This window comes from Wasmannia auropunctata, unplaced genomic scaffold (genome assembly GCF_000956235.1).
Source record: "Wasmannia auropunctata unplaced genomic scaffold, wasmannia.A_1.0 LD336000.1, whole genome shotgun sequence".
NCBI classification, from domain to species: Eukaryota; Metazoa; Arthropoda; class Insecta; order Hymenoptera; family Formicidae; genus Wasmannia; species Wasmannia auropunctata.
The window spans coordinates 1,757,431-1,772,938 of record NW_012026890.1 but is presented as its reverse complement, the minus strand read 5'-3'; the positions used below and the strand labels follow the sequence as shown (position 1 = coordinate 1,772,938).

Sequence of the window (15,508 nt, the reverse complement as noted above, 5' to 3'; positions counted from 1 at the left end):
GCTTGTACGATTATTTTTTTAATTGATCGAATTATCGATCCCAAATATTTGATAGCCATTGAAATACTCCATTCCAAGACGAAACTTTGTAGCACAATTTCAATAATTTTGATGACTTAACAATTAAAAATGTTTTTATAGAAAACAATCCACAAAGACTTAAAGCATGATAATTTTTTATTTATGAATTATGAGCATATTATTACTAACTTGTTTTAGTAATAAAAATTGTTAATAATAATAATTACTTATGTGTATATATATATATATATATATATATATATATATATTCTATTTCCAATTAAATCATAAATGGACCATTAAATTCTATTGCCAATAGAATATTTGGCCAATCGAATGTTTATCTTGATAACAAAAGTTTCTAAATTCACATAAAAAACGTGCAAACGTATACAAAAGTCTGTTTGTAATAAGAAATATTGTAAAGAACGCGTACAAGAGACAGAGAAAAAAAGAGGAAGAAATAATATAAATATACGAAGATTATATTTCAAACTACAACATTATTAATCAAATAAATAACACATTATCTTTTTCAATAAAAAATAACTAAAACAAAATTTTATGAATGAATACTAAAATATAAAAGATAAAGCAATAAATACAGACGTTGTGTTACTAATAAAATTTAAAAATGAAAATTCGAGAAATAAAATTTTTTAATATTTTCCATTTTTATTTTCATATATATATAAATTGATTTAATTAAAGAATAATTTAAGTTCACATTATACTTGATTTTGTAAAATTATTCTTGTTTTGTAAAGAATTAATAATCTACAGAAATAATAAATAAATAACAAATGATCATTAAGAAAGAAATATGTAAAAATAAGTGAGTTATATTTTCATTTTTATGTAAGAAGACTCGCTGATATATATGAAACGGAGTAGGCCGATAAGAAAAATCTTAGCGACAATGTCGCATCAGAACGATTTTACCGCGTCACTCGAATTAACATTTTAATTAACGGCACAGGAAGATGGTGTTCCGGTGCGCATACTTCGCCACGCATTCCACTCTATGGAACGTCAGCGGTTCCGGAAGCCACTGAAGAGTGACGACTATGTTGCGAAGGGGTTGCCGAGGAGTTAAAGCAAAATCTCGGTACGACCCAGAGGTTAATTACGCGCGCCGGGGTGCACGGAGGCGTTTAAACGCTGTTTGTGCATTCGCGTGATCGAAAGTTCGTTGTCCGTAACCTTGACCTACGATCTTGCGATATCTAATTGACGGAAACGACGCTCCCGAATACGTCGAGCATTAACCCGTTGAGACAGAATCGTAATTTCAAATCATTCATACGATTTCTATTGTGATTCGACAGTATAAATTTATGTTGCTCTAAGCTTTTTATAAGTTTAATATTTTTTTCATTTTGGAGAATACCGTTTGTTAAACTTGCTCGTGAAATTAATTATCAGAAGTATTGAGTTGTACATACAATAAAAATATAATATAATATTCGCTGATATCTAAATACAATAAAAATATAACATAATATTGGGAGAAACATTCAGATTGGAAATATAAAACTTTCGCGTTATTCTTTACAACACCGTTTCATTTTACCAATATTATTTGAGTAAAAATATTTTACAGAACGACAACTTTATTTATTTGCGTTTTGCGCTTTTCGATATACATTCAAGATTGTTTCGTCTGATTTCAATTAGTTGAAAATAAATGTTTCGCTACAACGCGCAATTTATTAAAAAAAATTTATCTCTCTGCTCTCAAAAGAGAAATAGTTAGTTATGCTGATATTTCCATGGTGTAAAATTTTCTGTAATTAAAATATTTTCTTCATACTCATTCGTAAAAAAACGCGTAATAACTGATAGACCAATAACTGATAGATTAATTATCAGAAAACGATAGACTAATTGTAAGTATAATATGAATTCGTATAAATTATTCAATTAATATATTATCAAACACAATCTTGGATATCAATTTTACATATAAAAAATATTTAATTCTTCAATGAAATCCATCACACATTAAATCAATAAACTGGATATCCTTCGACTTCGTACACATACCGGGTGCTCATGAATATTGAACGTTACCATAAATGCTAGTTATTGTTATTATACTGATTGATTGTGATACAAGTTTTTATCTCGTCGTAAAACACGTGTAAGAATTTTTGTATAAGAACTGACTTTATTAATTCTCTCTGTTGAACTCATTCTGTTGAAATGGATGATTAAAATAATAATAGCTACCACAAATAGGATTAAACTGACGAAACGTGATATATATAGCATTATAAAGAAATTAAAGCCTTCCCCTCGAATGTTATAATACATACATATATTATATTATAAAGTTGAATCCTATATAAATCAACGAAAGAAATCCGTGTAGAGTTTTCTCGATCAAATTGAAGTATTCCGTATTATAATCCTCTTTCCCTTTCCTTCACCTCCTATTTAATATTTTATATATGATTCTTCTTTACAATCGTCTTGACAGTCAAACTAGAATATTTTATAAGATTGAATTTTACATTTCTCTCAAGACTATTCTCCAAGTTCTTCAAATTCGATGCGATCTCGTTAAAGATTGATTTACATTCGAAGTTGTAAGCATAATACAGCCAAAGTCTCTAACTCGACTTCGTTGATAGACACTTCGACAGAATGGAATAGATGGTTTCGATGTTGCAGCTCTGAAATAGCAAGGAGCGCGCATTAATTATAACACAATCGGGAAGAAACTTAGCCCAGGTTGACGAATGAGATTTGTCCAGTCCAGAATGTCAGACAAGTGTCTAAAACTTCGGAACAATTGCTTATACCAGAAATGATCGATACTCCTCGATGCAGACATCTAATTTTACACCCTGTGGATTCAACGAGCTGTAACAACAGTTTCAATGCTGTTTCTTGCAATGTCGAGGTCAATTGAAGAACATTTATTATTTACGAAGTCACGGTTAACTAACGTATATACGTACGTAAGGATAAAATTGCGTTGTACACATAAATACGTGCATAATATGTACGACGCATTTTGCATGAAGCAAAGATTAATGATGTTATTGCAAATTTTAAATTGCAAAAAATAAAAAATTATTGCACATATTAAACATTTTATATACTATATTATACATATAATTTATACAATAAATGTAAATGGTTTTGATTTTATATAAATCATATTCTTTTTTATTATCTTACACATAATTAAAATTAGTTTGATATTCATGACAAAGCAGTTCATTCTGAACTTTAGAAATAAAATTTGATGTCTGTAATAGTGATATCGCCGATGTTACTCAAGAAATAAAACTCAACCTATCTGTATTACGTAAAAATGCATGAATGATATTCGCATGCGATTCTCTGACAATCATGCTTTTGCATGTCATAAAAAAAAACCTATTAGAATAAAATATGACTTCCAAACATTATCTCAAGATATTTAAACTCCGTATTAAGCAATATGTTAATTTCACGTCACATAATAAACTCAGAACAATTTTGTCCATATTTTTATAATTCCTCGTTACGTAATTTAGCAATCTTACTACACCGACTCTATTGTAGAAACACTACAATAAGAACTTTTAAATGTAGAAATATATCGCGTGTCATATTCAATAGGTACAGGCTCTGATAATCTTAAACAATCCGCATTGCCCTCAAGAACGTTACGTCACGAAGGAAATCGTGTGCAACCGTGGGAATGTGAAAATCGAAAATCGAAACGAGGAAACAATAATTTTGCGGTACGCAGCTATTCTTTTTTTTTTCTCCAACATTAGAGGCATGCATGTTCAGAGTTCATTATTTCACGATCGGCGCAACGTGCGACCTCCGATGTCTGTGAAACTCGCTGTAGGCCCGATCGGCCGCGCGCACGCAGGATGTCGCGGCGCCGGGCCGGGCAGCTGACCTCCGGCATCGATTACAGCACGCATCGGAGTGGGATGGCAGAACGGTGGAACGGAGCAGGACGGAGCGGCGTTCGCCAAGAATGGGGTATCCCCTCTCGTGGCACATCGCCAGATACGATACGGACGGGCATGCGCACGTTAAACTAAACGCGTTTGTTACGTCGTGCGTTTCTCGACAGGTCTGACGAAAAATCTCGCGTCGCTGCGTAACTTGGCGAGAACGTTACCGTAGACAAGTTCACGATCCGCACGTGAACGTCGCCGGCGTGCTCCGCGTGCTCGTCTACGCCCTTCCGATTAACGATGTATCATCATCGCGATGCAACACGATACGCGGAGAAACGCCGAGAGGCTCGAGGCGCGCGCGAGCTAGGCGAAAGCGGCGGAATAAGGCAGTCTCTGTGACAGTGCGTACTCACGGCTTGTCAGGCTGCGATCTGCGGACCTTCTGCTCCACCTTCTGGATCTCCTCCGCCCTCGTGACGCTCTTCGTCCTGCGCGCTCGCATCCGAGAGTCACCGTGCCCGTTCTCGGCCGTCATGTTGTCGTATCGCGCGCGACGACGTAGAGCATAGAAGCACGCGTGTTATGGACCCCGGTACACAGCGCGCCACGAGTCACGCTTGTCGGCGCAGTAAGAGGAAAGAGAGGAGAGAGAGAAAGAGAGAGAGATTCAAGAGCGAGAGCGGGAGCCGGCACACGCGTTCCGGAGTTAGTGAGACGTGCACGCGCGGCGACAACGGGCGACTGATACCGATAACGAAGGAGTCCTCTCCTCGACTCACGCGTGAGAGCACGTACCCGCCGAACGATGTGAAGTTATCTCCGCCCGCGAGCGCGGTGTGAAGTTATCTTCGCACGGCCTTCACTCATACGCCTGTCGCGCTCCCAACGTGATCACGATGAATCGACGATACTGCTGAAGAAACAATACTTATTTTCTCTCTCTCTCTCTCTCTCTCTCTCTCTCTCTCTCTCTCTCTCTCTCTCTCCCCCTCTCTCCCTCTTTGCAGACAAACGATTGTTTATCTATTTTTCGTTTTTCCAACGGATATCATCACCGACGAATTGATCGGTTTGAACCTTAGAACATGCACGAATCACGTGTGCACATACTTGCCCTTTGAAATTATCTCGAGCAATTAGTTAGCAGTTAGCAAAACCAGCACAATATTAATTAATAATATCTTAAGGAATAACTGAACAATATTTTAGAAAAATTATTACGATTCTATATAACTGATTATTTGTAATTATATGAAAAAATAATCAATTAAAAATTATTATAGACTTATAAATGGTAATTAAATTATGAATATTAAAATTAATTTACTTACAATACAAGCTTCTTCTCCCCTTCCCCCCCCCTCTCTCTCTCTCTTTCTCACTCTCTTAAAATGTAAAATTAATTCCGTACGAGGCGATTTCCTTTAGTTTTTTGGATAACATCTAAAATTAAAATACGTAATTGCAATCTATTGTAGTTTGATTTTACGATCCAACTTCGATTTTACAGTCGTACATTTTAATAGCTCTTTTGCCCTGGTTTGACATTGATAAAAAGTTACTACGCGCAACTTTACTAAAGTTAAAGTATGATACATTTTCCTTCATAATATAATCGTTTTTCTTAAAAGAAATCATGTCTGACATGTATATGAATATTAAACGAGTTTTTAATATCTTTTCGAATAAACACGTTATGCCCCGCTTCTATATATAACATTTCATATACATGTATATACTTGTCTATGAATTGCCACCCTAAAGAGAAGAAAATAATAAATATAATAGTTTATTATTAACTTCTATTACAAATCAGACATTCAAACTTTTTCTGTTTACGAGAATATCATTTTCATCCTATATGTATTGCGATAAAAACAAGGTAGATTATAATTTCGTCACATCAACCGATATCTGCTACATATTACGATCCAATTACGACGAAAATAGGTGGCGGATCGTCGGTCATTCCTAAATCAAACATTCGATAGTGACACATCCCAAGCGATAAGGTTCGCCATCGACGAGGCGAAGTAATCACCGTGTCGTCACTTCCATTAAGATTTCAGATAGCGTAGTGCTGTCACTTTGCCACGAAACTTCGATTTCGGGTAACTTCCAGCTCTCCCAAAGTTCGGGGCAAATAAGGCCCGTGCACGGGCGCGTGAGACAATTTCGCAAATGTTCGCTTGGAATCGGTCGCCGGAAGGTTGAAAGGTACCGTCAAGCCAAACGAGACGAGGAACCTCGAGCTAATTAAAGTACACACGGCGCAGGCTGCTGAAACCCGTAAAGATCCTTGGAAAATGTATGAGGGATCTACCCTCGTAGATTGCGAGCTTACCGAGCGGTGACGCGTACCTATGAGTTACCACGATCCGTTATTATATGGGGACGTGATGTGCTGCGAACTGCTTAGGCCGATTTTCTCCCCTCCGAAGCGAATCGAAATCCTTCACCCCTGAGGGTTGTGTACACACACAAGGCGCTCCGCGAATTACTTCTTTCCCCGTTCGTTGCGTTTTAACGACTTTAGTGCGAAGTAATTGAAACCATTCTTCAAAATAATTGAAAAAAATTATTAACGTTGTCATATAAATCTGTCGTTACAATAATGAGAAAAATAAAAATTACTAACAATACTAACGGTACTGAATATTGATAAAATTGTAGAAAAATTACATCCTCTTACTCCACAAAAATTTCATTTATTACTTATACATATAATACGTAAAGACGCATTATAAAAGAATTAATTAATTTATTAACTTCAAGCAATTGACTTTATATATTTTCGTTTCTTGGCTTGTTGTAGTACAATTCCAATTCAGTTGCAGAGCAAATACTAATCTTGCAGAGAACTTTAGTATTCCATCGACCGCAGGGTAGCAAGCAAACATTCGCCCGATGGTAAACTACTTGTCGTAATCCTCATGTACGAAAAAAGAGAATAGTCGCATATTTATCCATACACCCTTGGGTAAATTTACCCACGGACACACAGTTGAAAATCGCATTTGTGTGAAACCTCGGCAGAGCGAATTGGCACGTACCGGCAGTACAATCTGGCTTTCCATTTCGCACCGCTGACGGTCATCAGAGTTCAAGATTATTGTAAAATGTAAACTATTGTAAATGCGAGAGTCATTTCCCTTCTCGTAATCGTACGCCGTTATCCAAAGGTCGTTTCCATTTTACAGAGACTCTTGAACTTTACCCTCTACTATCAGCATTCTTACTATCGAATTGTTACTTTGTTACAGCTTGAGAGAGATAAGGCGCGTTCACGCATTCTAATTGAAATATCTAATTTAAATCACACTTAATCGTGACGTTTCTCTTTATCTTTCCGTAAATATTTTCATCAAAATTTAGCTACATTTCTAAAATATAATATTGTGAATGACGCATTTTTATTAAAAGATACGCACAAAAGGAGTAACACTAAATTGTCTGCAGCTATCTACAACTGTAGATTTAAGTATTTCTGCTGACTGTAATTTTGCCGCCCTTCATCCGGATATAACCATGCTAATCCTTTTGCCGGCGATATAGCTTCGCAAATTAAATCTCACAAAATTGGGGCGACAGTGTGTATTTAACAACGCGTTCCGCAGGAATTTCGCAAACAATCCCGCGCGGCTGAGGACCGCTCTCTCGTCCAGAGAAACCGGAAGCGGACACGTAGCAACGGTAGCACATAGCACGTCTACACTCGACGCGGCGTTTCCTAGCGCGAACTTTTCCTCGCGCATTCCCGCGCGCGCGGTCGTTGGGGCGCCGCGATAGAGAAAATGCAGCGGGAGGAAAAGCATGCAAGTCGTTTGTGAGCTCCCTTTACGGCCAACCGCAGGTATTATCTAGTGTTACGGCAAGCACGTTATGCCACATTCGCAGTTACACGTCGCCTTGTAGACATCTGCCGAACCAACGCCGGAAGTTTGAGCGATTTGGGAGTGCCCGCTATCTCTTTCTCACTTACAGTTGCACCCATCCTTTTAACGGGTGTTTTAGGGCGCGCGCAGGATGGGATATTCCGCTGGAGTTTGATATCCCCGAGGTCTCATCGGAATTCATCATTTACGGCCAAATTTTCGAGCATTATGATCCTATATGCATATACTGCTTTACGTGTCGCACAAAATCGACAAAGGTTTTATTATGTAATTCTTCCTCCAGTAACGACTCTTGAGTTGGACACTTATATTTTCAGACGTAAGGCAGAGTAAATCCATCTCTAATAAAAATCCACTTTACTGAAATAATATTTAAATCGGGCCATGATTTGTAGATTGTATTCTAAAACATGTACTGTATTCTTAAACTCTTCAATTGTATTCTAAACTTCTCACGTCATATTGTTTTAATGTTCCTACAATGCAAATAATATCAAAGCAACCATTTAATAATTCTATTCAATAACTCTTCAATTCCGCAGAATATTATCGGAATCACAGATTGCGTAAAAGAATATTATCGGAATCACAGATTGCGTAAATCACAAAAAAAAGAATACTGTACAACAATATTTTATATCAATTAATTTTAGACTCACATGATCTGCATATGGTGGCAATCGATTTAATTGACACTGGGAGCAATAATAAATATATTAAACCCAAAAATTAAAACCGCTTTTCGATACAAAAATAAATTATTATATTTTTATATCTGATAATAATAAGCAATAATAAAATAAAATTAATTTTGAAAACGTAGACATCTTTTCCTATTCATTTAATCCTAGATTTATTAATCTTCATTATTTTGATATTTATTAAATAATTTAAAAAAAAAGTTTAGATTTTATAACAATATAAAGTAGAACAATATATTGTACTGTAAAAAATTTGCGTACAGAATTTATAGAATTACTTTTAGTTTTATCTGATGATAGATGCAGCTTGAGCACGGGACATTTAATAATGTACACGATTGTTGTCTGGCGAACGGACAAACACGCGCGGGGAAACGCACTTCGCTCTTAAAATATAACGTAATATATTCCAAGGAAAAAATGGCGAGCATCCGTCAATGTCTTAGCGACTTTTGCAGAACATCGAGTCGCATTCCTTATTGTCTCGCGGTCGTGTGTCAGTCGTCTCCGGAAGAGACGACCGACTGAACTTTAACAGTCGGCTCCAAGAGCAAGCTCGGAAACTTTCGCAATATTGGTCGAACCGCCGCCACCCGGGGATTATTGCCCCCTTGTCCTGTAAACCACCCCCCGAGGCGGATTCAGTCACCGGGATCCGCACTTCGTATTCAGGCACCGTACACCCGAACGACGTGGTATCATCGTCGCTTGCCCGCAGCAGGGACATTCTCGAGATCACGAGCTGCGATTAGTACGTCGACGATTAAACTATCATAATCACGAGCGCAGGAAATACCGTGCTCTTCGCTAAATGCCCGCTATCCGTTATGGGCCTCATTATGGACCATTCCTTACCTTATGTGTATATCCGTAATATTTTCCGACCGTTCTTTTCATATTTGTGATTTAGCATAATTATTAATAAAGAACACTAATTAATAAATATATTTTTATATGCGCAATAATTACACTTTTTTTCGACAACAGAATACAGATAACAATATGCCAAGCAACATAAAGTAGTAACAATAGCCATTATCAGACACTTCTAAATTAAACGATAAAAATGCTTCGTCGCGAATGAGACGTGAAAAACTGCTCGATAAACCGATCACGATTGGGCGTCACACCTGCTGGCTAATTTATTTAGTAGCCCTAAAAGAGAGGACAAGTCCCGACATCGCCATTGTATCGGCAGGTTTTCACCACTTTGAAATATTACTGGCGTGCCGGTGGGCAGTCCGGCCTCTTTGGGCGAGCTCCCGCGGGCTCGAATTAATTTCGCAGGGAAACGAACGGCGGCATATACGTTCGAGTTAGGACGGCCCAGACATCCCTAGTTTATCGGGACATGTCGCCGACTGTCCCATTATTTACCGTCGTTCAGATGCTTCGCCTACTTAAACGGGGGTTTAATTAATGAATGGCACGTCGAGGAGCCGGCAAACTCGAACTCCCCGTGGATTTGTTTACGTGTGTCCTATCGGCTTTTTGTCGTCGGCCAAAAAGAGAGAGAGAGAAAGAGAAAGAAAGAGAGAGAGAGAGAGAGAGAGAGAGAGAGAGAGAGAGAGAAAGAGAGAGTGTTCCATTTTCCGTTTGATAAAGGATACACATAGATGTTGCGCATTGGCACTATAAATTTCGCGATGCTTCGGTTCTTTAGTGCGCGCCGCGAGATAATGACGTTATATTGCCTCCGCCGGGAGTTTACGAAACTGTCGCAGCGAACTGTCCCGCCGAACTTTTCGCATCGATACGAATTGCGATCGCCCCGATACGCCAGTGAATAAATTCCGCCCGCGCGCCGTCGGTTTATTACGCGCCGGGCATCATTCCTGCCCAATGAATTCTTTTGTCGCTTCACACGGAAATTTCTATAAAGATCCCGCCATAAGCGAAATTATTGGGCAAATTTGATGCATATGCACCCGTTATTAACGCTTTAAGAAACTTGCTTTTAAACGCCCATGAAGGTTATTGCTTTTAAAATGTCGCATGCGCCGTGCATAAAAGGCGAACGCAGCGGGCATGTGTTGGTGCACACGTATTTTCAAGTGGATCAGTACACGAGAAGCGCATTCTTTATTAATGCTCTACTTGAAACTTTTTGATAGCTGAATTCAGAAAAGACCTCACAAGAATGCTTTAGATACTACGAAATAGACTATTACACGATACTCTTTGCAACTCTTTGCCTTCCGAATAATTTTTATCAAGTTTCACGCTTTTTATGGCTGTAACTTCGAAACAAGCACGAAGTACGAAGTACAGAATAGTCTTTACTTTAATACACTTTCAAGCTGTTTAAAAAAAAAAAAGCGCACACCTGACATATCCTTTACTTCGCTAGTTATACATATATTAATACTCTCTTTTCTAATTTACCTGTTAATGGAATTGGAAGAATATTTTATGGCTCTGTAAGAACATACGCTTCCAAATGCTTCAAATTCAACTTGTAAACTATCAGAAGATGTATACGGCGTTGCTCGAAGTCCGCACTCCGATGCAGTTTGCTGCGATCTATATTCAGGTCAAGACCTAAAAATCAGTCAACGACGCAAACTAATCTATCGTCAGACGGGAGCAGAAGGAAATCGGCCGTTTACAAGCCCCCGGTGCAGGCTTACGGATTGCATCCAGGGTTAAGGGGCTTGCTCCCGGAGTCTGAGAGCCAAGGAGGGTGCGGTCGCTTGCAGCGTGATCCTCCCTAAGCCGAGGCTAAGAGGCTATTAGTTAGCTCTGCTAGCTGCGACATAACCCGTAAGACTAACACGGTACTTACACCTTCCTGCCTCGTCGGGATCGCAGGATATTCAGCCAGCCGGGCTCTCTTCGCGTATGTTTGCATGGCGGTTGTCTACGCTGATGGTGACTCCTGAACACGATTAATAGTAAGGAATGAATATCAAACAACCCAACCGCATCTCCGTTTTCACGTTCCATCCGGTGCATGAAATTTCATTTAAGCTAGGATAACAAAATGTGCATAGTACAATGTAAATAATATATGTACGCTAACTGCGTGAATTATATTTAGTAGGATATGCAGGAAATGTGACGTCTACAATACTAATAATTAAAAAATAACACGATAAAATTTAACCGTGATGCGTGCAAACATACACAACATTTTATAATGTCATATTTTATAATGTCACAGTCAATGTCACATTTGAAGAAAATTACATTTACATTTAAATATCTAATAACTTCTAAGATACGGTAAAATTCCGAAAATCTTTCATAAAATTTTTCATGAAAATAGGATAGTTATTTTAATTTTTTAAAGACTAATGGTTTCGTTTTACCTTGAAGTTATTTAATTTTGTTTATAATTATTTAAAGAGCGCATACTGTCAACGAAAAGAGAATAAAAAATTAACCATAACGGTACGCTAGGATATTCTGTATGCATAATATATTTTACTACGTCTAATGAAGAATACATTATTATAGACACCTCCATTAATCTAATGGCAGCCGCCTGCGGTCGAATATTTTATTTCGCCGACGGTTGACGGAAAATGTGCAATTTTGTGGAGCCGTGGGAGCAGTGTTCTGAAAACGCGCTCGTGCGTATATGTATGTGTTTTGCAAATTCGATCCGCCGTTTCAAAGTAAAACACAAATGACTCGAAATAAAGAGCGGAAATGGGTGGCCTGCATGCGCGAATGGTTGCGTAGTAATTAAATTAATGGGTAGCCGTAGCCGATGGCAATGGCAGGTCATTGGAAGTACGATCGTAGCCATAGACCATATGTAACAGTACGGCACTATCCCGGGGTATAACGTGATACGTGCCTTTCCGTTATTGTATTTTATTTGTTTCGATTTTGCCCTTCCGCCATTTCGAAAGAGAAAAGTCACGCGATGTCATACGCCCTAACGTGAATCGCGTGAATGCATCTACGTCAAGACCCCGAACCGACAATCGTCGACACATATTGAAATATCGAATATGTGGCTCGTGCCGCATTACTGGAATTACTTAATAAAAGGGGCGAGAAAGAAACACGATTCCCACATCGTGTAGAAAACACAGCAAAATATTTTATTGAAAATTATTCTCATATTTTACATTATATTTCATGTCATATTTTACACAGCATTATAAAAAGTCGTCAATTACAATAGCCTTATCGTCGTCGTTTAATCTCGAGGCTCGTCACGTTGACGCGACAAAGCAATATAATCGATGCGTATCGCATTTGTCGACTGGTTTCGCACGTGTGACGATAAATTTTCGTGCAGCGCCGTGTTTCTAGGAAGTACTTTCCGGGGCACGTTTAACAAGGGTGCAAGCGAATTGTGGTAGGCCCGATAATAGCGCGGGGGCACGCGTTAAGTTTCGAAACAAGTACGATCGTAAAAGTTTGCCAACTTCGACAACGCCGGTTTCGACGGGCCAGGTACGGTGGTTGGTGATGGTGGTGGCGAAACCGGCATTAAATGTGAATCATAAAAGAAGCATAAAGATAATTGTATGCTAATAGGGCGAGCGTATGCGCCGCGTCGTCCACGGCGGCTCAGCGTCTCCCGTTATTACCTATGTATCTGCTTTACAGTGTGAATACCTAGTGTGCTCGCATAGCCGCGACGCGATGCAACGTCGACGACGTTAGCCAATTTCGTGCGATCAACTTTGCCGCAACTATCTTCTACCGCGTTTTGTGCCCGGGAAATACACACACACTACTTAAAATTAAAGATCGCTCGTTTCCGCCCTCTCCGTGGCCGCCGTTCGCCGATGCTCGTCACGTTTAGCAATTATTTGTGACCGCGCCGCCCGTTCTCTTCTCCGTAGTTTTACGGTGAGGAGACTTGAACGCTCGGAACGTATAAAATAGGGAATGCAATTTTAATAGCTGTATCGTGTTTCGCGGCATCACTCCTTCGCTGGCAGTCGTTCGATTATTGCGTACGTTTAAATCTCGTTTTCCTTTTATGGTAGCCTCAAACCTCTTTGCTGCCGAAGACGTAAATGCCGAAATGAAGTCTTAACTAAAATTATTTCTTGATATTAAAAAAAGATTCGTGTAATCTTGTTAGACGTTCGAAGGCTTCCCTTTTCTTTTCTGCCAGTTCGCAGTATGCATTTCTCTTTGAGTTTTTGATAGGGAACAGGCAGCGAGGAACTAATATACAGAGGCAATTTTTACGATGTAATATCGCAGACGTTCTGTACGTCATAATAATGCTCCGCCTTGCCTGTAATACTTTAGAGAAGCATGGCACGATCTCTTTGAAGCTCGCAAAACTTTAAATCTTTAAACAGTGTACGCGAACTCATTAAAAGTTCTTTCTCAGAAAGGATAAAACGGGATGTATTGACGAAGTTGGTTTAGAAATACACTGAGTTTGCGAACATCGGGTGCTGGTTTGCGGCCAATTCTTTTTATCTACTGATGCAAGTAAAATAAGAGCTTTGACAGGCATTGCGGGAAGATAATCCGCAAAAAAAAAAATTAAAATTTTCTACGTCAAAATTATGATCTTCCTTTCAAGTTATCTAAAAAATACCACGGTTGCATGTAAAATGATTTTAATAGCAAATGCACTTGGCATTTATTCAAGATTTCCCGCTAGTAAAATGCAATCTCTCCGTTGCGAGGAACTTTTCGAATTAAATATCAAAACGGGTGTTATTTGCTGCACGGGGGGGGGGGCTTTTTCCCTCTAAAACTTTTTCCCTCTATCGGGCCCCTAAATTCTACAAACGGAAACGGCGAAGGCACCGCGCGGAAATGAGTCTTCGAAACTTTCAAAAACGTCTGATAGAAATGAAAAAAACAGTTGTTAGAACTTTTCAAGGCGTATTTGATCGACCCGAGTGAACGGTGCATGGACTCTCGCGGGGGGCCGAAAAAATTTATTATTTGGAACAAAATCGACGCGCCGCGCTCCCGCGGCCGTCGGCGCCAACCGAGGGAGGAAAATAAGACGAGCGCCGAGACTGCGGCGGGTGCAGCTTTTCACGAGGTCGTGAATCGGCAACGGTGAGGAGGGTCTCCTTGACCGTTTGCTAGCTCTCAGAAAGTCGATCGTCCCCGAGAGCTTTTACGGGTTTTGACGAGAGCGCACCGTCACGATGTGTAAACCATGAGACCGTTTCGACGATTCGACGAATCTCACCCTCTCTCCCAGGAGAGACGGAATCGAAGGCGGGACGGGAAAAAGGGGAGGATGGGATTCGACTGAAAGGCGAATCCTTTTTACGAGCTCGGATACATACGCCTTCGAAGGTCGAGGGAACCGAGAGCTACGGCACTCGGTGTCCCGAGATCCTCCACGTCGCCCCGCTGCAGTCTCATTGCGGAGTCACGAGAATCCGATGCAAGCAGCGCGGAGATGCTTTCCGATTTTCCGAAAACCGCGCACGAGAGCGACTTTTACTCCTCCCGAGTATTGCCACTTCGCCCGTATCGTCTCTGATGTAAAGCATTGTCATCTAAATATGGATAAGGCAAAACGCGCGAGCTTTATTCGCCGATACCAAGGTAAATATGTAATACGTGTGTATGTACCCAGGTTGCGCACGTTCGATGTCATCGGTCTATCCGGTATCGTCGATTGAGACAGGAAATTCGGAAATTCGAATGAAATTTGTAAACGTAAAACTTATGGAACGGAGAGAACGTATTTTCTCTTTTCTCGATCTTTTATTTCGTTTCCGACTTTTATTTTTATTCCCTTTTAATTTGCGGAAGTTTGCCGATAAAAAATGTCAGACGTGCAATCAAAAAATATGTATCGTAATGCAATCTACTACAGAGCTAAATTCATCATAGGGTCATCGTACAAACCTAATTCAAAGAATGAATTCAAATCAACAGCTTTTTCACAGCACCACGTGGAGGACCTTGACATGTCGGTCAAGGTGGTACACCAATGTTCGCTAATATTCTACGCGAAATACCCCAATGTCATTCTCTCTTCTCCGGGCGTTCGCCCGACCTAACTATCTTTCGAGGG

At 39.5% G+C, this 15,508-nt stretch overlaps 1 protein-coding gene across 1 annotated transcript in view; it reads right to left on the bottom strand.

Annotated features, from left to right (window-relative positions):
• LOC105453318 (diacylglycerol O-acyltransferase 1) overlaps positions 1-4,858 on the bottom strand; it is a 92,131-nt gene extending 87,273 nt beyond the window's left edge. Inside the window, exon 1 of the mRNA XM_011695159.1 lies at positions 4,349-4,858. Within this exon, the coding sequence (XP_011693461.1) occupies positions 4,349-4,470 (122 nt within the window). The 5' untranslated portion in view covers positions 4,471-4,858. The remainder of the gene's footprint in view (positions 1-4,348) is intronic.
• Positions 4,859-15,508: the final 10,650 nt, after the last annotated feature.